Below are 23703 nucleotides of genomic sequence, written 5' to 3' on the forward strand. Positions count from 1 at the left end.
CAGGAGAATGATCAGACAGACAGACTAGACACAGGAGAATGAGCAGACAGACAGACAGACACAGGAGAATGAGCAGACAGACAGACAGACACAGGAGAATGAGCAGACAGACAGACACAGGAGAATGAGCAGACAGACAGACAGACAGACAGACACAGGAGAATGAGCAGACAGACAGACACAGGAGAATGAGCAGACAGACAGACACAGGAGAATGAGCAGACAGACAGACACAGGAGAATGAGCAGACAGACAGACAGACACAGGAGAATGAGCAGACAGACAGACAGACACAGGAGAATGAGCAGACAGACAGACAGACAGACACAGGAGAATGCGCAGACAGACAGACAGACAGACACAGGAGAATGAGCAGACAGACAGACAGACAGACACAGGAGAATGAGCAGACAGACAGACAGACACAGGAGAATGAGCAGACAGACAGACAGACAGACAAACACAGGAGAATGAGCAGACAGACAGACAGACAGACAGACAGACACAGGAGAATGAGCAGACAGACAGACAGACAGACACAGGAGAATGAGCAGACAGACAGACACAGGAGAATGAGCAGACAGACAGACTAGACACAGGAGAATGAGCAGACAGACAGACACAGGAGAATGAGCAGACAGACAGACAGACAGACACAGGAGAATGAGCAGACAGACAGACAGACACAGGAGAATGAGCAGACAGACAGACAGACAGACACAGGAGAATGAGCAGACAGACAGACACAGGAGAATGAGCAGACAGACAGACAGACACAGGAGAATGAGCAGACAGACAGACAGACAGACACAGGAGAATGAGCAGACAGAGAGCCACAAGGTCAGTCTGAGGTTCACCACACATGCTTTCACAGAGGGGGGGTCTGAAACAGAGGAGCCTTATTTCCACATAGAACATTCTGATTGTGAGAGGGTTATGGCTGAGTGATTTTCAGTTTACCGACAGGAGTTATTTCTAACAGTGGTAGTTAACTGGGTTATAATGTCCTTTTTATCACAATAAACACTAAAACGACAAGAAAGAAACACATCAGTAAAAAAAAAAGCAAACATCCTTTCTCTCTCTGAGGCTAATTTTCCACAGAGCCGATTAAGGAGCGTCATTAACCTGCCTGCTAAGCACAAAATTGTAATTAAAACCAAGGGGGTCATATGCATTTAACACAGCCATGCACTTGAAAGCGAGGAGTGGGGGGAAAAAATGTATTTCCTGTACATGTTTGCAGATTGCAGCCTAATGTGGAGCTCAGTTTAATTAGACCCCAGTGACCTGATGTGATGGAGCCTGACCGGGTCCTCACTACACCCACACTGCAGCCACACCACCGTCACCAACCCTGCTCCCTCCCGCCGACCCCCACAGCTCCTAGAACCATGCCACCTCCCCCTCCTCCCCAGGCCCAGACTCCCTTCCACCTCTCCCCTCATCTTCCTACCTGTCCCTCGACCCCCCCCACACCCTGCTCCCTCCCTCCGACCCCCACAGCTCCAAGAACCATTTCACCTCCCCAGGCCAAGACTCCCTTCCACCTCTCCCTCTTCTTCCTACCTATCCCTCGACCCCCCACACCATGCTCCCTCCCTCCGACCCCCACAGCTCCAAGAACCATTCCATCTCCCCCTCCTCCCCAGGCCAAGACTCCCTTCCACCTCTCCCCTCTTCTTCTTACCTATCCCTCGACCCCCCCACACCCTCAACCCTGCTCCCTGTACCTCCCCAGTCCCAGCCACTCACCCTGCCCTGTAGGCCGTCCAGGCTGTGCTGCAGCTCCTGCATCTGGGCCCCCAGACTGTGGGTCTTCTCCTCCTGTAGCCTCAGGCCTCTGAGGGCCGTGTCCCTGGCCCTCTGCACCTCCTCAAGCCCAGCCTCCCTTAGCCTAAGTCCCTCTGAAGCAGCATGGTAGCGGTCCCTCCACTCCCAGAGCTCCCTGTCACGCTGGGCACTCTCCTCCCACAGCTCCCGACCCACCACGTCAGCCTGGCTCTGCAGCCACACAGCCTGCACATCGCTCTCCCTCACCTGCACATAGACACACAGTCACAGTCAGTTATATCCTCAAATAGACATCTTCAGTCATTCATATCAGTCAGGAGACATCTAGAAACGCAACTCACACACACTAAGAACATACACATTAACAGTCAAGGACATAGTACAGACACTCATGTAAACACGTTCGACGCTCGTCATCACGGTGTCTGCTGTGGCACAGAGCAGACTGTCCCTCCTGTCACAGCTAGTTCCCAGGATGTTAAAACAACACATCTATAACTGCCCTAGTGAGTTTCCACTAAAGCCCACTGAAAGAGCAGGACTATTCTTTATGAACTGACAAACTCACACAGTAACAGGATCAGCACATAAAAGTCCATGCGAATGAAACAAACGAGTGTTAGCGGGGTGTGAATAAACACTGTGGCGCGCACCTCTACAGACCCTTCTATCAATCAACCTGTCTGCACTTTGTTTTGAGAGTAATCTTGTCCAACCACCAGAGAAGCACTCAGCAGTTAGTGGAGCTTGGCTGTGCTTTGAAGGCCGTGGTTTATTGCGGTCCCAGAGCACAGTGAAGCCGCGCTGTAAAAACACGCAGGCCCAGCGCTCGACACTCGTCCGGGGTTACTCACCTCACACAGGGATCTAGCGCAGACCTGCAGACCACCTAAAACGCCCGTCTGACCCTTTTCTATTTCTCTCTTGTTCCCTCTCTCCCTCCATCTACAGATTATCACCCTCTGTCCCAGGTCTTCCCTCTGCTCTGTCCCACTTTCACCCTCTATTGACTGGGACAGGGCTTGTCTGAGCCCTCATTAGTGTGGGCTGCCAAGGCCATGCCCAGTAGACATGTGCATACACGCAGACACACACACACCACACCAATCCCCGGGAACGCTCCTGACCCACTCTTTGGCCTTTAAGGGCCGACCAAAAGCCTCATTTACACGTCAGCTCCCACTGCTTAAGAGGTGAATGTGAAGTTGAAGGGTTGAAAGCAGGCGTTAGAAGATGCCCACGCTGTGTCAGTCAGTCAAGCACCTCACAACACAGCAGCGTGAGAGGAGAGGCCTTGTTAAGCAGCATTGTGTGTCATCCTGTTCGGGGGAAGCACAAAGGTGTCAGCCAGAGCCCAGAGCCACAGACCTTGTCCTTGAGCTGATGCTGCTCGTCTCTCAGACTCTTCAGCTCCTCTTCTCTACCACAAAGCTGAGGAGAAACACACACAACATGTTAAGTACACAGAGGGTGAAAAGATAGAGTGTGAGGTTACACAGAAGGGCTGTTATAACAAAGCAGCCATTTTAAATCAATATAAAATCAGTTCTGAGTAACAATTAAGTACCTTACTGTATTAGTTTTCCAATAAAATGGTCAAAAAGAAACAAAAATAGCTTTTTAGAAAAAAACTATTTATCAAGCAAGAATTTTGCTGGGACTGTCTGGGAGTGATGTCGCTCTTGCTGCGGGTGATTCCCTGATCCAACTTTACGCAGACGATACCATTCTGTATTCATCTGGCCCTTCTTTGGACACTGTGTTAACAAACCTCCAAACGAGCTTCAATGCCATACAACACTCCTTCCGTGGCCTCCAACTGCACTTAAACGCTAGAAAAACTAAATGCATGCTTTTCAACCGTTCGCTGCCCGCACCCGTTGTCACCAAAGCCCCATACACCACCCACTACTGCGACCGTATGCTCTCGTTGGCTGGCCCTAGCTACATATTCGTCGCGAGACCCACTGGCTCCAGGTCATCTATAAGTCTTCGCTATCTCAGCTCACTGGTCACGATAACAACACCCACCCGTAGCACGTGCTCCATCAGGTATACAGTGGGGCAAAAAAGTATTTAGTCAGCCACCAATTGTGCAAGTTCTCCCACTTAAAAAGATGAGGTACACTTCAATAATTTGCAAATAAATTCATAAAAAATCCTACAATGTGATTTTCTGGATTTTTTTCCCTCATTTTGTCTGTCATAGCTGAAGTGTACCTATGATGTAAATTACAGGCCTCTCTCATCTTTTTAAGTGGGAGAACTTGCACAATTGGTATCTCACTGGACATCCCCAAAGCCAACATCTTCTTTGGCCGCCTTTCCTTCCAGTTGTCTGCTGCCAATGACTGGAACGAATTGCAAAAATCGCTGAAGCTGGAGACTTATATTTCCCTCACTAACTTTAAACATCAGCTATCTGAGCAGCTAACCGATCGCTGCAGCTGTACATAACCCATCTGTAAATAGCCCACCCAATCTACCTACCTCATCCCCATATTGTTTTATTTATTTTTCTGCTCTTTTGCACACCAGCATTTCTACTTGCACATCATCATCTGCACATCTATCACTCCAGTGTTAATTTGCTAAATTGTAATTACTTCGCTACTATGGCCTATTTATTAACTTACCTCCTCACGCCATATGCACACACTGTATATAGACTTTATGTTTTTCTAATGTGTTATTGACTGTACGCTTGTTTATTCCATGTGTAACTCTGTGTTGTTGTTTGTGTCGCATTGCTTTGTTTTATCTTGGCAAAGGTTGCAGTTGTAAATGAGAACAGGTACTCAACTAGCGTACCTGGTTAAATAAAGGTGAAAAAAAGAAAAGAAAAGTGGTCTGAGTGGGGAGGGGGAACTGAAAACTTGCTGTTATTGGCAGAGAGGTTTGGAACTCCTTGTTATTGGCCTATTAACTCATTTACTGCCTAGTGATGTCAACAGGAAAGCCAAAACTTCACCCATGCAAAACCTGCTGATTAGAAGGTATTGTGTAGAATTATTTCCTGATTCTGGTTGTAAATACAATGATCACATTTACAGAGTTTTTCCACACATGTACAGTGTTCTTTCATCAGCTGTTGCACAATATGATACAAAAAGACATAATTTTGACTGTACTGGGACTTTAATAGCCTTCACATTCTCAATAGTGCTAAGTCTCCTGACATTCAACAACAGGTCCAGTCCAGATGAATAACTAATGCTGCTATCTAGTCCTACTGAGTGGTTGGACCTCCCCCCCCCCCCCCCCCCTCTCTCCTCACTAGACCTGGAGTGAGAAGCATCTGAATCCTTAATAAGACAAAGTGCCTCTCCTTTCTTTCCTTGACCTCTTCAGGAATACCTCTTTAAAAAGTAAGAGAGAACAGCAAAAACTTACAGCAGGAGTAAAAAGTGCTGAAATATTGGTGCTGTGGCTGGGCAGTTTGGGAGAGGTAATGCAGGGGAACGGGATGGCAGGGGTGAGGGAGGGCGAGGCAGGGTGGGAGTGAGGGAGGGCAGGAGCGAGGGATGGAGGGGGCGAGGGTGTGTGTGGAGGAGAAGAGGGGGAAGCGACAGCGATATAGACCTCCCAGGACAGGAGAGGCTGACGCAGGTACCTCAGGCCCCTGGGGCCCCCGGGCTTTATTAACAGTGGCCCCTGGCAGGGAGGTGACATTCAGCTGTACTGGAACTCTGGCAGTTAGGGAAATGAAGCCGTACTGAGTGGAGGCCTTAGAGAGCGCTTTACGGTAAACAGCAGCTGTTGAGCAAGGAAAGACTTGCCTGATGGAAATGAAATCTTCAGAAACTTATTAAGTGATAGTTCAATCTGAGTGTGAACATCTTGAGAGTCGGAGGGCAGAGAATGGCACATGAACCCAGTCTGGGTGGGATTGCTCTTATAGAGGTGACCTCTCTTCTTCCAGATCCAAGGAGGATGACATCAATCTTGACCTCTTCTCTCGCAACACAAATACCCTGTATCTGAATGCAACATTCCTCCCCCAGGGACACAAAGATGTAATATCTCCCCCCTTGGGATGAAAAGAGGCTTTAACCCACGCCTTGAAGGTAGCAGAGCTGCACCTCATCTTAAAGCAGATGTCTTTTTTCCCTCAATAGCTCAGGGTCGGCAGTGTCAAGGCACGCAGCCCCACAGCAGTTCCAGTCTTTTGTGGAGCCTCTCTTTGAGCTCAATGAAAGGAAGGGATGTGCAGTCCAGCCAGGCAGTATGAAGAATGAGCAGTTGAAGGTACTGGACTGTACACGTGTGTTTATATGAGTAGGGTTACTGTTTTTCATTGAGCAAAGGAAGGTTGTTATAGACTGTGTGTGTAATGTCACATGCACAAGTACAGTGAAATGCCTTTCTCGTAAGCTCTCTGTGTGTGTGTGTGTGTGTGTGTGTGTGTTACTGATGCTGTCAATAGACAGAACACTCAATTACCTTTTTTCGCATCTCCTGTCTCTCATTCTTCAGTCTGTCCACCTCCCTCTGCAGCTCACCAAACAGCTCTTCCTTCTGCTGCTGTGCCTGCCTCTGCTCAAAACACACAAATGCCCACACACACACGCACACACCCGGGGGGCAGAGGTGAGGCACACATGGGAGAGGGAAGTGTCTGTTTTTAAAGGTGTCAGCGGAGACATTTGCATTATGCATATCACACCTCTGAAATGATCCATTAGCAGGTTAGAGCTTGAGAGCTGCTAAATCAGCTGACAGGACACTATGCCAGCACAGACAATATCCTCTACTTTCACTGCCAAATGAGAAGGAGTGTTTGTCCCTACGGAGCAGAGACAGAGAGGGTCGCTGGTCCAGAGAGAAGTCCCTGTAGGACCAGACCCCCTCTGCTGTCCCCAGAGAAAGAAAGAGAAGCGAGACAGACAGACAGACAGACAGACAGACAGACAGACAGACAGACAGACAGACAGACAGACAGACAGACAGACAGAGAGAGAGAGAGAGAGAGAGAGAGAGATGGAGAGAAAGAGAACACTCAGCCTCTCCTCAACACCCCCTTGCACATCCAGACACTGATTTATAATTTTAATATCTCTAATTTCCACAGCAGCGGCCGCTTTCCAAATGTCATTTTCCAATTTATGTCAAACCCTGTGACCATTTTTCTTAATACGGCTTATGACAAGCCTGGTCGCCAGGCGGATATGCAATTCAGATTGAGTGTTTTACAGGCGCGGGAGCCATCAGGCTGGGGTGTTTGTGTGTTTATCTTTATCAGTGCCCGTTCAATATTTTTGAGGGGGGAGACCGAGAGCGCCATACACAAGGGAAAATGTGGTTTTATGGGGATGGCTGCAGGGAACAAAATAATAATTCTGTCATAAATCGAATAATTACAGTTACCATAATGAGAATTATGATGGTGGTAATGATAATGTATTAAAATATGTATTAACACTAAGAGCCTGAAATGGAACGTGGGATGGCTTCACGGTCATTATATGAATATTTATGCTAATTAAAACAGGGCCTCCCCTTTTATGTACCACTATATCTCAGTGCTAATCGTCTGAGTGGAACACAATGGGGATCGCTGCGGAGGGGCAGGATGCAGTTCGGGGCTCACCCTGAGGATGGCGCTGTGGAGCTCCTCTCTGGCATGGCCCAGCTGGCCCTGCAGGGCAGATGTCTCTCTCTCCCACTCCATCTCTCGTCCATGTAGCTCAGCCAATGACCTCTGAAGCCTCTGCACCTCAGCACTGCTATCCTGCAGCTAGAGGGCATATAAAGGGGGCAGGGAGGGTAGCCTAGTGGTTAGAGTGTTGGACTAGTAACCGAAAGGTTGCAAGTTCAAATCCCCAAGCTGACAAGGTACAAATCTGTCGTTCTGCCCCTGAACAGGCAGTTAACCCACTGTTCCTAGGCCGTCATTGAATAAGAATTGATAAGAATTTGTTCTTAACTGACTTGCCTAGTTAAATAAAGGTAAAAAAAAGAAAAAAGAAGGAGAATCATGTCAAACACACACACACACAACTTTCTCTCAAGAGAGGTAAGGTATGGTCACACATCCTGGTCGAAACCACAACCAACAGCATCATGCTAAACTAAAGGCTTAACAACAAGCAGCTCATCAGACTAGAGAACATCATCAGACTAGAGAACATGTTGGGTAGTTCCTCACAAGACTCTTCATTTGGCTATAAAACTCCATACGATCCATATGTTTGAGAGGTCTGGATGCTGACAGGCCTGAGAGCCGGGCAGGCTGGCCTACGGCAGGCCCTAATAGCCCATAATGATCACTGGGAACTTATTCAATGAGGAATTCATTCCTGGCTGGGGCCCGTGTGTGTGGCTGGCCTGTCCATGGCTGTACACTACGGTGCGGTCTGGTATGACATAGCGAGTCTCGCTCCGCCAACCGCCTATTGACTCGCCAGCGCATGTTCCCCACCCTCAAATAATGGGTAGAAATAACAGGAACAAGTTGTCGGAAATGAAATTTCAATTCATCCAGTCCCTTTATACACTGGTGCGGGTAGCCTGCCGTCGAGAGGGAAGGATCAATAGTGTTTAGACAGCAGAGCAGATTTTCTAAGCGCCGGATCAATAGGAAAGAGAGAGGGGAAAAACCCGGCTTTTCTTTGGGTGTTGTAGTAAATACGAACAAATCAGTGGCCTTAGGCTAAATGGATTGACCAGCTGTTTTCAACTTCTGTGCTGTAAATAAAGATCTATTCTGGAGTCTCTGACGGAGGCCCAAAGGGGAGAGTGCCACCAACAGCACTAGGCTGCCTCAGACACACACCTGACAGGACAAGGGGAGCAGGGGACATAGGGACATGGGGGTAGTGGGGGATCTATAGAGATAAAATGCTGCTAGAAGAGCTACCCTCCGTAGGACAGGTGAAACAAAAGGGTTCCCAGAGCTAATCAGACGGGCCAGTGAAATCATGGAGGGCGATATACACTGCTCAAAAAAATAAAGGGAACACTAAAATAACACATCCTAGATCTGAATGAATGAAATATTCTTATTAAATACTTTTTTCTTTACATAGTTGAATGTGCTGACAACAAAATCACACAAAAATGATCAATGGAAATCAAATTTATCAACCCATGGAGGTCTGGATTTGGAGTTACACTCAAAATTAAAGTGGAAAACCACACTACAGGCTGATCCAACTTTGATGTAATGTCCTTAAAACAAGTCAAAATGAGGCTCAGTAGTGTGTGTGGCCTCCACGTGCCTGTATGACCTCCCTACAACGCTTGGGCATGATCCTGATGAGGTGGCGGATGGTCTCCTGAGGGATGCCCTCCCAGACCTGGACTAAAGCATCCGCCAACTCCTGGACAGTCTGTGGTGCAACGTGGCATTGGTAGATGGAGCGAGACATGATGTCCCAGATGTGCTCAATTGGATTCAGGTCTGGCGAACAGGCGGGCCAGTCCATATCATCAATGCCTTCCTCTTGCAGGAACTGCTGACACACTCCAGCCACATGAGGTCTAGCATTGTCTTGCATTAGGAGGAACCCAGGGCCAACCGCACCAGCATATGGTCTCACAAGGGGTCTGAGGATCTCATTTCGGTACCTAATGGCAGTCAGCCTACCTCTGGCGAGCACATGGAGGGCTGTGCGGCCCCCCCAAAGAAATGCCACCCCACACCATGACTGACCCACCGCCAAACTGGTCATGCTGGAGGATGTTGCAGGCAGCAGAACGTTCTCCACGGCGTCTCCAGACTGTCACGTCTGTCACATGTGCTCAGTGTGAACCTGCTTTCATCTGTGAAGAGCACAGGGCGCCAGTGGCGAATTTGCCAATCTTGGTGTTCTCTGGCAAATGCCAAACTTCCTGCATGGTGTTGGGCTGTAAGCACAACCCCCACCTGTGGACGTCGGGCCCTCATACCACCCTCATAGAGTCTGTTTCTGACCTTTTGAGCAGACACATGCACATCTGTGGCCTCCTGGAGCTCATTTTGCAGGGCTCTGGCAGTGCTCCTCCTGCTCCTCCTTGCACAAAGGCGGAGGTAGCGGTCCTGCTGCTGGGTTGTTGCCCTCCTACGTCCTCCTCCACGTCTCCTGATGTACTGGCCTGTCTCCTGGTAGCGCCTCCATGCTCTGGACACTACGCTGACAGACACAGCAAACCTTCTTGCCACATCTCGCATGGATGTGCCATCCTGGATGAGCTGCACTACCTGAGCCACTTGTGTGGGTTGTAGACTCCGTCTCATGCTACCACTAGAGTGAAAGCACCGCCAGCATTCAAAAGTGACCAAAACATCAGCCAGGAAGCATAGGAACTGAGAAGTGGTCTGTGGTCACCACCTGCAGAACCACTCCCTTATTGGGGGTGTCTTGCTGATTGCCTATAATTTCCACCTGTTATCTATTCCATTTGCACAACAGCATGTGAAATTTATTGTCAATCAGTGTTGCTTCCTAAGTGGACAGTTTGATTTCACAGAAGTGTGATTGACTTGGAGTTACATTGTGTTGTGTTCCCTTTATTTTTTTGAGTAGTGTATTTTGATGATGTGTATTTTAGTATGTCTGTGACCTTATCTACTGAAAACTCTGAAAATGCCACAACAAAGAGATGGATGTTTTTCAGCTTTTCGTAAGAGAAGAATCCGATAAATAAACTTGATTCACGATAGGTCACAAAAGATGACTTTTTGGCTAACTTAAAAATGGTCATTAGGTGAACAGTCGTTTGACATCGTGGAGTGTGGCAGGTCAGATATGTCAGCCAGAGTACTGGGCTAATCAGAGTTGAGCATCCTGACAGGATGACTGATCACATGGTGTGTTCCCCTCACCTCTAGACTTATTAAAGAAAAACACCACCTGCCAAGCTCGCCTAGACCCACACCACTCATTGGTAAACCGCCCTGGAAAATGTTAAATTCATCACCAAGTCCTCAGCCCAAACAAAACACACATTGGACGACCAAACAATAAAAGAACATTTACATTTAAGTCATTTAGCAGACGCTCTTATCCAGAGCGACTTAACCCCTGGTCATTCCTGATTGCCTACAAATTACAGTGAAACGACACATTCAAAGAGAACGAGTGTGTTAAAGGATGGCTGTTGACTCTAGCTGCAGGACGGGGGGGGGGCGAAGGAGTGGGGGCTAAGGAATGATTGGCTTGGCTGTACTTGGACACTAAGACAGGGGTTGACTAAACCCCCCTCATGGTCTCCTCCCTGGAGGGGGTGCTGCTGATGGAAGAGGGTTACAGCAACAGAGGCATACCGGTACCTCTGTGCTGCTGGTCTGGTCCAGCGGTCCATCCGTTACTGGAACACACACTCACTAAGTGATTTATAATTGCCCTCATTCTGCCACTCTTGTCAGGGAGAATGCCGGTGACATGAAAGGGCTCCGCTCTGCATATCAGCTGACAGACAACCTGGAGTTTGGTGACGCTGTGGAGGCTGCAACACTCCAGACTAACTGATCCCAGACAGACACAAACCTCCAATTACACACTCATATCCACACTGGACAGATCTTTATCTCCAAACAAATAGAACAGAGTCATCAGCCATGTTGTGTGATTGATTTAGAGGCCATTTAACACAATAATCTATATGTTAAATGTGTACATTATATTTGTTGTTCAATATGTCTGGTGGGCTGTGTGTGTGTTTGTGTGTGAGTTCCTAAGCTCTCTCCTCTCTCTGCGGTAAAGGTCACTGTAGATTGGGCATTTAAAGCTTCTGGTGGCTGAGCCGAGGAACCTGCCCACGTTAGATCTCAACTCATTGCCTTCCCAGGCACATTACCTTAATGATGCTATTCCTCACACCTCCATCTCGGCAGATGGGGAGATACAGAAATGAGAAAGGCAGTAAAGACATTCTAATGTCCTTCCCAGCCATTCAATTCCGGCTCTCTCTGCCTGCATCCACACAAAGGAGCAGTGAAGCAATACTCCTTGTTTTTCCCTCAACAACCAACCAAGCTATATATGCGGATACAAAAGCTGTATGCAGAAACTGCCATTAAACATTTATATTGCAGGTTTCCCGAAATCCTTGCTCTATTTTTGTTCGGTAATAGGATTGTTTTTTAAAATATTAAAACTGTTGGTCTTGACAAATGTAAAGCCTGCCTATTCTGCTCCTTCCTGGCGCCTGATCAAAACCCATTTACTCCACCGGGGGGGATTGAACGAGACGTCTGATCGTTAACCCCGTCTCACCCTCTGCCGAGGCCTCACCCATGGGGGAGATGTTTACTGCCTGTTGTGTCAGCTGTTCACCCCCAAGATGTCAGCCCTGCATCTCAGTCTCAGTGGCCCTGGGTGGGTGCACCCTGTACACTGCACAGTCCCAGCTCCTTCTCACACGCCCTGCTGTTCAGTCTATGCTGTCTTTGATGCCACATGTCAAAAAGCGCACCCCATCTTCTTCTCCCTCCGCCCCTCACCCATCCTCTCAGCGATTAAGCGTTTATTATTTTCATTAGTGCTTTTCATTTTACACTAGATGAAGCTAATTAAGTAGTGTATTTGTTAGCAGAAATGCTGCAGTCACTGTTCTAAGATGTACTGGGTGTTTGTCTGCTGGGACAGGCTACATAAGTAAGAAGGGGTTACTGTGCTATGCTAGGCAGGTAAAAGTCACAATGCTTTAAATAGGACTGAATATCTCCTCATTCTCTAGAGAAAAGATCTTGAATGCTTTTTAAATATGTAATGGCAATTTAATTGCTGATGAAATCTAGGCATTTTCTCCATATTGTCTATGAAAGCTCACCTCAGGATTGAGCTGAGGAGGTTCTCAGAGAGTGGTCATTAACGTGGTCAAGTCCCTAAAGACCATCTGATCCACACTGTGGCCTGTCTGTGTAAGCCGTTTCCCCTCCCTGTCTTTGAGGTATTTGGGGTATCCGGGGCGGAGGGGGAGACAGGGGCTGTTGAGAGTGTTTATGTTGCGGATCTGGACACAGGCTTCTAATGTGTAACACAGGACACTCCAGTATGCAGATGCCCCGGGCTATTCTCTAAGTGGTCTTTACTTTGAAAACACAGGTACCCTCCAGGGGGATGGGGTGGGCCTGCTGATACAGGATGGGGGGCAAGAGCCCTGCTCAGAGCCCCATGCAACGCTCGGAATAATATATCCATACATCATCAGTCCGTGTCAGACTTTGATTCACGGCAGAGGACTTGCCGAAACCACTGTGGTATTAGCTTTAATAATGCAAGCTGGGGTTAGGCGCTTACTCTTTTCTGACAAATATGGGCAAATCAATTAATTCCACTGACATTCTCCCAAATAAATCCAACATGGACGCTTGCTTTTGTGTTTTTGTTTTATCAAGCAAAGCAAGCAAGAATAACTTCACGTTTTTATGTCCTAATTCTAAAATAACCCGAGAGGATAAGGCATTTGTTATCGTTATAAACACATTTTTAAAGTAGATATTGACTTTAAAAATCTCAAATGAGGTCTGGAACACTTTGATGAGAAAATATGTTTTATATGCTAGTGCATTATGAGAATCATTCAAAGCAGCAGGACATGATAATATGACACATATTGACCAAGTCCAGAATGCACTCAATGCACCTAACATAACAAGCACACTAATATCCCCACCTAGAAAACCTCCTACACACAACACTTTAATTATGCACATAGAACATATCCAACATCTTGTCAATAGCCTCATATCAGTAAACAAATGCTACCACAGCAAATTTCAAAAATGCATTGTTCTTATTCACATTTGTAGCTGGCTTTCACAGCTCGCTGTCAATTTCAAGCTATACAGTGAGAACGAGACTGTTTTTTGTGTATGGAGTTTTGCCATGAAAACTTTTACATGTTTCCAATCTCAGAGGAGAAGACTATCGACTTCAGGTGCTTAACATGATAGTGGTGACCTTGGTAAAGAGCACCAACGGGCCCCTCTCTCTCTCTCTGTCTTTGTCTCTATCGGTCTCTCGCTCTCTCTCTCTGTCTTTGTCTCTGTCTCTATTGGTCTCTCTCTCTCTCTCTCTCTTTGTCTCTGTCTGTCTTTGTCTCTGTCTCTATTGGTCTCTCTCTCTCTTTGTCTCTGTCTGTCTTTGTCTCTGTCTCTATCGGTCTCTCTCTCTCTCGGCCAATAATGAACACAGCGCCGTGACAAAGGCCATTACGTTTGCTGGTCTTATCAATACTTCTAAAAGCAGAACATCAATAGTTGTGAGGGGCACAGGATGTTTCGGCTAGTGAGACACAGTCTTGTAGCACTGATTAAGCTGAGAGATGCTCACCAGAGAGGTGACATGGAGGAGATGGTGACCCAATTAAAACAATGGAAATTCAGACTCCACTGCCAGTCACACAGGCAATGAGCTAAAGCCCGTGAGACAAAAGGGAACAAGCTTTATCAGTCCCAAAAAAAGCCCTGTCCCCACATTAATATTCTATCCTAATGAAACCTTTCTACATTTCTTCATCGCTCTACACTTGTCTGTCAGTCGTTTGACTCATAAATATTGTCTTATTATTATCATCATCGTAATTTCTTCCCTGATACACTGGAAAATTCTGTGGCAATTATCGAAGTGACAGGTGAAACAGGAACGAGCTGAAAAATAAATGAAGGGTTGCCATGACGACGTGACCGGCGAGAGGGAATCAGATGTGCGTATGTGTGGGCGTGCGTGTTGGTCACGTGACCCAGCCAGCCTCGGCTGCACAGCGCTACATTGAAGCCCCGCAGACCAAAGGACACTTAACCTCAATAGCTGGCAGCAATCGGAGGCCCATTTATTAGCTATTTCTGTCTAAAGGTCAGGGTGGCTATATGTCTGGGGCTGGGGCTCCAAGCAGGCAGGATGCTCAGCTCTTCTCTCCCCAAAGACAGGCTCTGTGGGCTGGGCTAGAGTCAGGCACCGGGGCAGGCCACTGTGTTGTGGCGTATTTACAGCCTGCATTTAAAGCATATGACAGTGTTATACCATAGTTGGGCTACAGCTGACCATATGGTCAGGTGGAATATATACGCTCATGAACAGACAAACGCACACATCTGCGGTACAGGACAGCCTGCTACAGTGATATGCAGTGAGACAACAGGGTTGAGGAGGGCGAGATGTTGAACATGACAGAGACAGATTGAAGTGGCTTGTGAAAGAGCAAGGATGAGAGCCAGCTGCCTATGGGTGCTGTTAGGAGTTGAATTATGGATCATTGTCATCCATATAATGAATGTATATGTTCATTAACATGACAAACCCATGGCTGTCTGTGTGAACGGTCTCCGTCCATCTGTGATCCCCCCCCTTATTATGAAAACAATACCCGATGCACAGACCAGGGTTAATATTTGAGCAGGTGTAAAATGGAATTGGAAACTAAATGACTTGGTTCAGATGTTAATTATGAAACACCTTGCACAAATATATCTAGATTGCGCCAAATATATCTAGATTGCGTGTTTTCCTGGAAAGAGGTGGCTGGTTGATTCAAATTGGTTCAAACACATTGTAACTGGGTGACCCATAAAGCAGCTAAATGTCCGTTTACAGTATGATCAGATGAAATAGAGGTGTTTTAGTGGGACGCTCCAAGGATAGAATCTACCTTTAGGATCTAAAACCAAATTCTACAGATCTGAACACAGTACACAAAATATACACCAATACATAGTGAATACAGTGAAAGGTCACATAAACAAATAGACAAAGACCATATAGACAAAGACTTTGTGGAGGAGTATTTTTCTTCCAACCACAATTACCACTGATTTGCATTGACTTAAAAATGCAAAACAACAACATACCAAAACAATTCTGTCGATTCTGACACCGGAGCGAATGGAGAAGCTTAAAATATACATATATATATATTTATATATATATATAAAAAAAACACAATTCAAACGAGCGGGAGAAATGCTTTCATCCCACTGCAGCAATTATGGATCTAATCAGAGCTTTCTGCATGAAGGTACCGCTCTCCTATCTCGCTCCCATTTGCATCATAACACAGCGTGCAATATTAATTTCCGAGTTTACTGCTTATTGGAAGAGCAAAGTATGAAAAGCCATTAAGGGCTGCAAATGGGAAAGCTATTTGCTGTCACACGGATTCGGCTCTATTAAAAAGAAAAATCTTGTTAACTGTTTGGAATTAGAGTCATTTGGCAAAAGGCATTCTGCCGCACTCCACTAAAATACGTAATTATGCTTCTCTTCTTTCTCCCCCCTATTTCTCTTTCATTTGTACAAGCGTGGGAGGCAAGAAGGGTGGATGGGGTTTGAGGGCATCAGGGGTGAGTAAGTGGAAGCAAAGGTAATTAAAGTTGGTGGCTATCTGTTTGGTTAATGCATGGAGCAGGACAACAGGAACAGAGCCACTCACACACACACACACACACACACACACACACACACACACACACACACACACACACACACACACACACACACACACACACACACACACACAGCCTGGGGCGTTAAAGGAAGGAGATGAGGAGAATCAGCCTTCTGTCTCTCTCAGTCTCTGGCAGGTCCCCAGGCTCTCATCTGGAACACATTTTACCCAATCCAGCCCTCCTGTAGCCAAGCATACTAGCCCAGTCAAGCCCTTCTGTAGCCCAGCATACTAGCACAGTCCAGCCCTGCTGTAGCCCAGTATACTAGCACCATCCAGCCCTGCTGTAGTCCAGAACACTAGCACAATCCAGCCCTGCAATAGTCCAGCATACTAGCACCATCCAGCCCTCCTGTAGCCCAGCATACTAGCAGAATCCTGCCCTCCTGTAGTCCCGTATACTAGCACAATCCAGACCTGCTATAGCCCAGCATACTAGCACAATCCAGACCTCCTGTAGCCCAGCATACTAGCACAATCCAGCCCTGCTGTAGTCCAGTATACTAGCACAATCCAGCCCTGCTGTAGTCCAGCATACTAGCACAATCCAGCCCTGCAGTAGTCCAGCATACTAGCACAATCCAGCCCTGCTGTAGTCCAGCATACTAGCACAATCCAACCCTGCTGTAGCCCAGCATCCTAGCACAATCCAGCCCTGCTGTAGTCCAGGATACTAGCACAATCCAGCCCTGCTGTAGTCCAGTATACTAGCACAATCCAGCCCTGCTGTAGTCCAGCATACTAGCACAATCCAACAATCCAGCCCTCCTGTAGCCCAGCATTCTAGCACAATCCAGCCCTCCTGTAGCCCAGTACATGAGCACAATCCAGCCCTGCTGTAGCCCAGTATACTAGCACCATACAGCCCTGCTGTAGTCCAGAACACTAGCACAATCCAGCCCTGCAATAGTCCAGCATACTAGCACCATCCAGCCCTCCTGTAGCCCAGCATACTAGCATAATTCTGCCCTCCTGTAGTCCAGTATACTAGCACAATCCAGACCTGCTATAGCCCAGCATACTAGCACAATCCATACCTCCTGTAGCCCAGCATACTAGCACCATCCAGCCCTGCTGTAGCCCAGCATACTAGCACAATCCAGACCTCCTGTAGCCCAGCATACTATCACAATCCAGACCTGCTGTAGTCCAGTATACTAGCACAATACAGACATCCTGTAGCCCAGTATACTAACACAATCCAGCCGTCCTGTAGCCCAGCATTCTAGCACAATCCAGCCCTGCTGTAGTCCAGGATACTAGCACAATCCATCCCTCCTGTAGCCCAGTACATGAGCACAATCCAGCCCTCCTGTAGCTCAGCATTCTAGCACAATCCAGCCCTCCTGTAGCCCAGCATACTAGCACAATCCAGCCCTGCTGTAGTTCAGTATACTAGCACAATCTAGCCCTGCTATAGCCCAGAATACTAGCACAATCCTGCCCTCCAGTAGGCCAGTATACTAGCACAATCCAGACCTGCTATAGCCCAGCATACTGGCACAATCCAGACCTCCTGTAGCCCAGTATACTAGCACAATCCAGACCTGCTGTAGTCCAGTATACTAGCACAATCCAGCCCTGCTGTAGTTCAGTATACTAGCACAATCCAGCCCTCCTGTAGCCCAGCATTCTAGCACAATCCAGCCCTGCTGTAGTCCAGGATACTAGCACAATCCAGCCCTGCTATCGTCCAGTATACTAACACAATCCAGCCCTCCTGTAGCCCAGTACATGAGCACAATCTAGCCCTCCTGTAGCTCAGCATTCTAGCACAATCCAGCCCTCCTGTAGCCCAGCATACTAGCACAATCCAGCCCTGCTGTAGTCCAGTATACTAGCACAATCCAGCCCTGCTGTAGCCCAGCATACTAGCACAATCCAGCCCTGCTGTACTCCAGTATACCAGCACAATCCATCCCTGCTGTAGTCCAGTATACTAACACAATCCAGACCTCCTGTAGCCCAGCATTCTAGCACAATCCAGCCCTGCTGTAGGCCAGTATACTAGCACAATCCAGCCCTGCTGGAGGCCAGTATACTAGCACAATCCAGCCCTGCTGTAGTCTAGTATACTAACACAATCCAGCCCTCCTGTAGCCCAGCATACTAACACAATCCAGCCCTCCCGTAGCCCAGCATTCTAGCACAATCCAGCCCTGCTGTAGTCCAGGATACTAGCACAATCCAGCCCTCCTGTAGCCCAGTACATGAGCACAATCCAGCCCTCCTGTAGCTCAGCATTCTAGCACAATCCTGCCCTCCTGTAGTCCAGCATACTAGCACAATCCAGCCCTGTTGTAGCCCAGCATACTAGCACAATCCAGCCCTGCTGTAGGCCAGTATACTAGCACAATCCAGCCCTGCTGTAGTCTAGTATACTAACACAATCCAGCCCTCCTGTAGCCCAGCATACTATCACAATCCAGCCCTCCTGTAGCCCAGCATTCTAGCACAATCCAGCCCTGCTGTAGTCCAGGATACTAGCACAATCCAGCCCTGCTATCGTCCAGTATACTAACACAATCCAGCCCTCCTGTAGCCCAGCATTCTAGCACAATCCAGCCCTGCTGTAGTCCAGGATACTAGCACAATCCAGCCCTCCTGTAGCTCAGCATTCTAGCACAATCCAGCCCTCCTTTAGCCCAGCATACTAGCACAATCCAGCCCTGCTGTAGTCCAGTATACTAGCACAATCCAGCCCTGCTGAAGTCCAGTATACTAACACAATCCAGACCTGCTGTCGTCCAGTATACTAGCACCATCCAGCCCTGCTGTAGCCCAACATACTAGCACAATCCAGACCTCCTGCAGCGCGGCAAACTAGCACCATACAGCCCTCCTTTAGCCCAGTATACAAGCACAATCCAGCCCTGCTATAGTCCAGCATACTAGAACAATCCACCCCTCCTGTAGCCCAGCACACTAGCACAATCCAGCCCTCCTGTAGCCCAACATACTAGCACAATCCAGCCCTCATGTAATCCAGTATACTAGCACAATCCAGCCCTGCTATAGCCCAGTATACTAGCACAATCCTGCCCTCCTGTAGGCAAGGATACTAGCACAATCCAGACCTGCTATAGCCCAGCATACTGGCACAATCCAGCCCTGCTGTAGTTCAGTATACTGGCACAATCCATACCTCCTGTAGCCCAGCATACTAGCATAATCCAGCCCTGCTGTAGTCCAGTATACTAGCACAATCCAGCCCTGCTGTACTCCAGTATACCAGCACAATCCCTCCCTGCTGTAGTCCAGTATACTAACACAATCCAGACCTCCTGTAGCCCAGCATTCTAGCACAATCCAGCCCTGCTGTAGTCCAGGATACTAGCACAATCCAGCCCTCCTGTATCCCAGTACATGAGCACAATCCAGCCCTCCTGTAGCTCAGCATTCTAGCACAATCCAGCCCTGCTGTAGCCCAACATACTAGCACAATCCAGCCCTGCTGTAGCCCAGCATACTAGCACAATCCAGCCCTGCTGTAGTCCAGCATACTAGCACAATCCAGCCCTGCTGTAGCCCAGAATACTAGCACAATCCAGCCCTGCTGTAGGCCAGTATACTAGCACAATCCAGCCCTGCTGGAGGCCAGTATACTAGCACAATCCTGCCCTCCTGTAGGCCAGTATACTAGCACAATCCAGACCTGCTATAGCCCAGCATACTGGCACAATCCAGACCTCCTGTAGCCCAGCATTCTAGCACAATCCAGCCCTGCTGTAGTCCAGGATACTAGCACCATCCAGCCCTGCTGTAGTCCAGAACAGTAGCACAATCCAGCCCTGCAATAGTCCAGCATACTAGCACCATCCAGCCCTCCTGTAGCCCAGCATACTAGCATAATCCTGCCCTCCTGTAGTCCAGTATACTAGCACAATCCAGACCTGCTATAGCCCAGCATACTAGCACAATCCATACCTCCTGTAGCCCAGCATACTAGCACCATCCAGCCCTGCTGTAGCCCAGCATACTAGCACAATCCAGACCTCCTGTAGCCCAGCATACTATCACAATCCAGACCTGCTGTAGTCCAGTATACTAACACAATACAGACATCCTGTAGCCCAGCATACTAGCACAATCCAGCCCTGCTGTAGTCCAGTATACTAGCACAATCCAGCCCTGCTGTAGGCCCAGCATACTAGCACAATCCAGCCCTGCTGTAGTCCAGCATACTAGCACAATCCAGCCCTGCTGTAGTCCAGCATACTAGCACAATCCAACCCTGCTGTAACCCAGCATACTAGCACAATCCAGCCCTGCTGTAGGCCAGCATCCTAGCACAATCCAGCCCTGCTGTAGTCCAGGATACTAGCACAATCCAGCCCTGCTATCGTCCAGTATACTAACACAATCCAGCCCTCCTGTAGCCCAGCATTCTAGCACAATCCAGCCCTGCTGTAGTCCAGGATACTAGCACAATCCAGCCCTCCTGTAGCCCAGTACATGAGCACAATCCAGCCCTCCTGTAGCTCAGCATTCTAGCACCATCCAGCCCTCCTGTAGCCCAGCATACTAGCACAATCCAGCCCTGCTGTAGTCCAGTATACTAGCACAATCCAGCCCTGCTGTAGCCCAGCATACTAGCACAATCCAGCCCTGCTGTAGCCCAGCATACTAGCACAATCCAGCCTTGCTGTAGTCCAGCATACTAGCACAATCCAGCCCTGCTGTAGCCCAGCATACTAGCACAATCCAGCCCTGCTGTAGGCCAGTATACTAGCACAATCCAGCCCTGCTGTAGTCTAGTATACTAACACAATCCAGCCCTCCTGTAGCCCAGCATACTAACACAATCCAGCCCTCCTGTAGCCCAGCATTCTAGCACAATCCAGCCATGCTGTAGTCCAGGATACTAGCACAATCAGCAGCCCTGCTATCGTCCAGTATACTAACACAATCCAGCCCTCCTGTAGCCCAGCATACTAACACAATCCAGCCCTCCTGTAGCCCAGCATTCTAGCACAATCCAGCCATGCTGTAGTCCAGGATACTAGCACAATCCAGCCCTCCTGTAGCCCAGTACATGAGCACAATCCAGCCCTCCTGTAGCTCAGCATTCTAGTACAATCCAGCCCTCCTGTAGCCCAGCATACTAGCACAATCCAGCCCTGCTGTAGTTCAGTATACTAGCACAATCCAGCCCTGCTGAAGTCCAGTATACTAACACAATCCAGACCTGCTGTCGTCCAGTATACTAGCACCATCCAGCCCTGCTGTAGCCCAACATACTAGCACAATCCAGACCTCCTGCAGCGCAGCAAACTAGCACCATACAGCCCTCCTTTAGCCCAGTATACAAGCACAATCCAGCCCTGCTGTAGTCCAGCATACTAACACAATCCACCCCTCCTGTAGCCCAGCATTCTAGCACAATCCAGCCCTCCTGTAGTCAAGCATACTAGCACAATCCCTCCCTCCTGTAGTCCAGCATACTAGCACAATCCAGCCCTCATGTAGCCCAGTATACTAGCACAATCATGCCCTCCTGTAGTCCAGTATACTAGCACAATCTAGCCCTGCTATAGCCCAGAATATTAGCACAATCCTGCCCTCCTGTAGGCCAGTATACTAGCACAATCCAGACCTGCTATAGCCCAGCATACTGGCACAATCCAGACCTCCTTTAGCCCAGCATACTAGCACAATCCAGACCTGCTGTAGTCCAGTATACTAGCACAATCCAGCCCTGCTGTAGTTCAGTATACTAGCACAATCCATACCTCCTGTAGCCCAGCATACTAACACAATCCAGCCCTCCTGTAGCCCAGCATTCTAGCACAATCCAGCCCTGCTGTAGTCCAGGATACTAGCACAATCCAGCCCTGCTATCGTCCAGCATACTAACACAATCCACCCCTCCTGTAGCCCAGCATTCTAGCACAATCCAGCCCTCCTGTAGTCAAGCATACTAGCACAATCCATCCCTCCTGTAGTCCAGCATACTAGCACAATCCAGCCCTCATGTAGCCCAGTATACTAGCACAATCATGCCCTCCTGTAGTCCAGTATACTAGCACAATCTAGCCCTGCTATAGCCCAGAATACTAGCACAATCCTGCCCTCCTGTAGGCCAGTATACTAGCACAATCCAGACCTGCTATAGCCCAGCATACTGGCACAATCCAGACCTCCTTTAGCCCAGCATACTAGCACAATCCAGACCTGCTGTAGTCCAGTATACTAACACAATCCAGCCCTCCTGTAGCCCAGCATACTAACACAATCCAGCCCTCCTGTAGCCCAGCATTCTAGCACAATCCAGCCATGCTGTAGTCCAGGATACTAGCACAATCCAGCCCTGCTATCGTCCAGTATACTAACAAAATCCAGCCCTCCTGTAGCCCAGAATTCTAGCACAATCCGGCCCTGCTGTAGTCCAGCATACTAGCACAATCCAGCCCTGCTGTAGTCCAGCATACTAGCACAATCCAGCCCTGCTGTAGCCCAGAATACTAGCACAATCCAGCCCTGCTGTAGGCCAGTATACTAGCACAATCCAGCCCTGCTGGAGGCCAGTATACTAGCACAATCCTGCCCTCCTGTAGGCCAGTATACTAGCACAATCCAGACCTGCTATAGCCCAGCATACTGGCACAATCCAGACCTCCTGTAGCCCAGCATTCTAGCACAATCCAGCCCTGCTGTAGTCCAGGATACTAGCACCATCCAGCCCTGCTGTAGTCCAGAACAGTAGCACAATCCAGCCCTGCAATAGTCCAGCATACTAGCACCATCCAGCCCTCCTGTAGCCCAGCATACTAGCATAATCCTGCCCTCCTGTAGTCCAGTATACTAGCACAATCCAGACCTGCTATAGCCCAGCATACTAGCACAATCCATACCTCCTGTAGCCCAGCATACTAGCACCATCCAGCCCTGCTGTAGCCCAGCATACTAGCACAATCCAGACCTCCTGTAGCCCAGCATACTAACACAATCCAGCCCTCCTGTAGCCCAGCATTCTAGCACAATCCAGCCATGCTGTAGTCCAGGATACTAGCACAATCCAGCCCTGCTATCGTCCAGTATACTAACAAAATCCAGCCCTCCTGTAGCCCAGAATTCTAGCACAATCCGGCCCTGCTGTAGTCCAGGATACTAGCACAATCCAGACCTGCTGTCGTCCAGTATACTAGCACCATCCAGCCCTGCTGTAGCCCAACATACTAGCACAATCCAGCCCTCATGTAATCCAGTATACTAGCACAATCCAGCCCTGCTATAGCCCAGTATACTAGCACAATCCTGCCCTCCTGTAGGCAAGGATACTAGCACAATCCAGACCTGCTATAGCCCAGCATACTGGCACAATCCAGCCCTGCTGTAGTTCAGTATACTGGCACAATCCATACCTCCTGTAGCCCAGCATACTAGCATAATCCAGCCCTGCTGTAGTCCAGTATACTAGCACAATCCAGCCCTGCTGTACTCCAGTATACCAGCACAATCCATCCTTGCTGTAGTCCAGTATACTAACACAATCCAGACCTCCTGTAGCCCAGCATTCTAGCACAATCCAGCCCTGCT

The 23703-nt window shown here is 48.4% G+C and overlaps 1 protein-coding gene across 2 annotated transcripts in view; it reads right to left on the minus strand.

Moving 5' to 3' along the window:
- Positions 1–23703, minus strand: part of LOC115112536 (centrosome-associated protein CEP250-like) — a 330336-nt gene that overhangs the window by 55260 nt on the left and 251373 nt on the right. For both annotated transcript variants that reach the window (XM_065013075.1, XM_065013076.1), the window contains exons 14-17: positions 7385–7531; positions 6238–6330; positions 3163–3225; positions 1756–2040 (exon numbers count right to left, since the gene is read on the minus strand). In XM_065013075.1, coding sequence (XP_064869147.1) covers positions 1756–2040; positions 3163–3225; positions 6238–6330; positions 7385–7531 — 588 coding nt within the window. The remainder of the gene's footprint in view (positions 1–1755; positions 2041–3162; positions 3226–6237; positions 6331–7384; positions 7532–23703) is intronic.

The sequence above is a fragment of the Oncorhynchus nerka genome, linkage group LG28, assembly GCF_034236695.1.
Source record: "Oncorhynchus nerka isolate Pitt River linkage group LG28, Oner_Uvic_2.0, whole genome shotgun sequence".
Classification (NCBI taxonomy): domain Eukaryota; kingdom Metazoa; phylum Chordata; class Actinopteri; order Salmoniformes; family Salmonidae; genus Oncorhynchus; species Oncorhynchus nerka.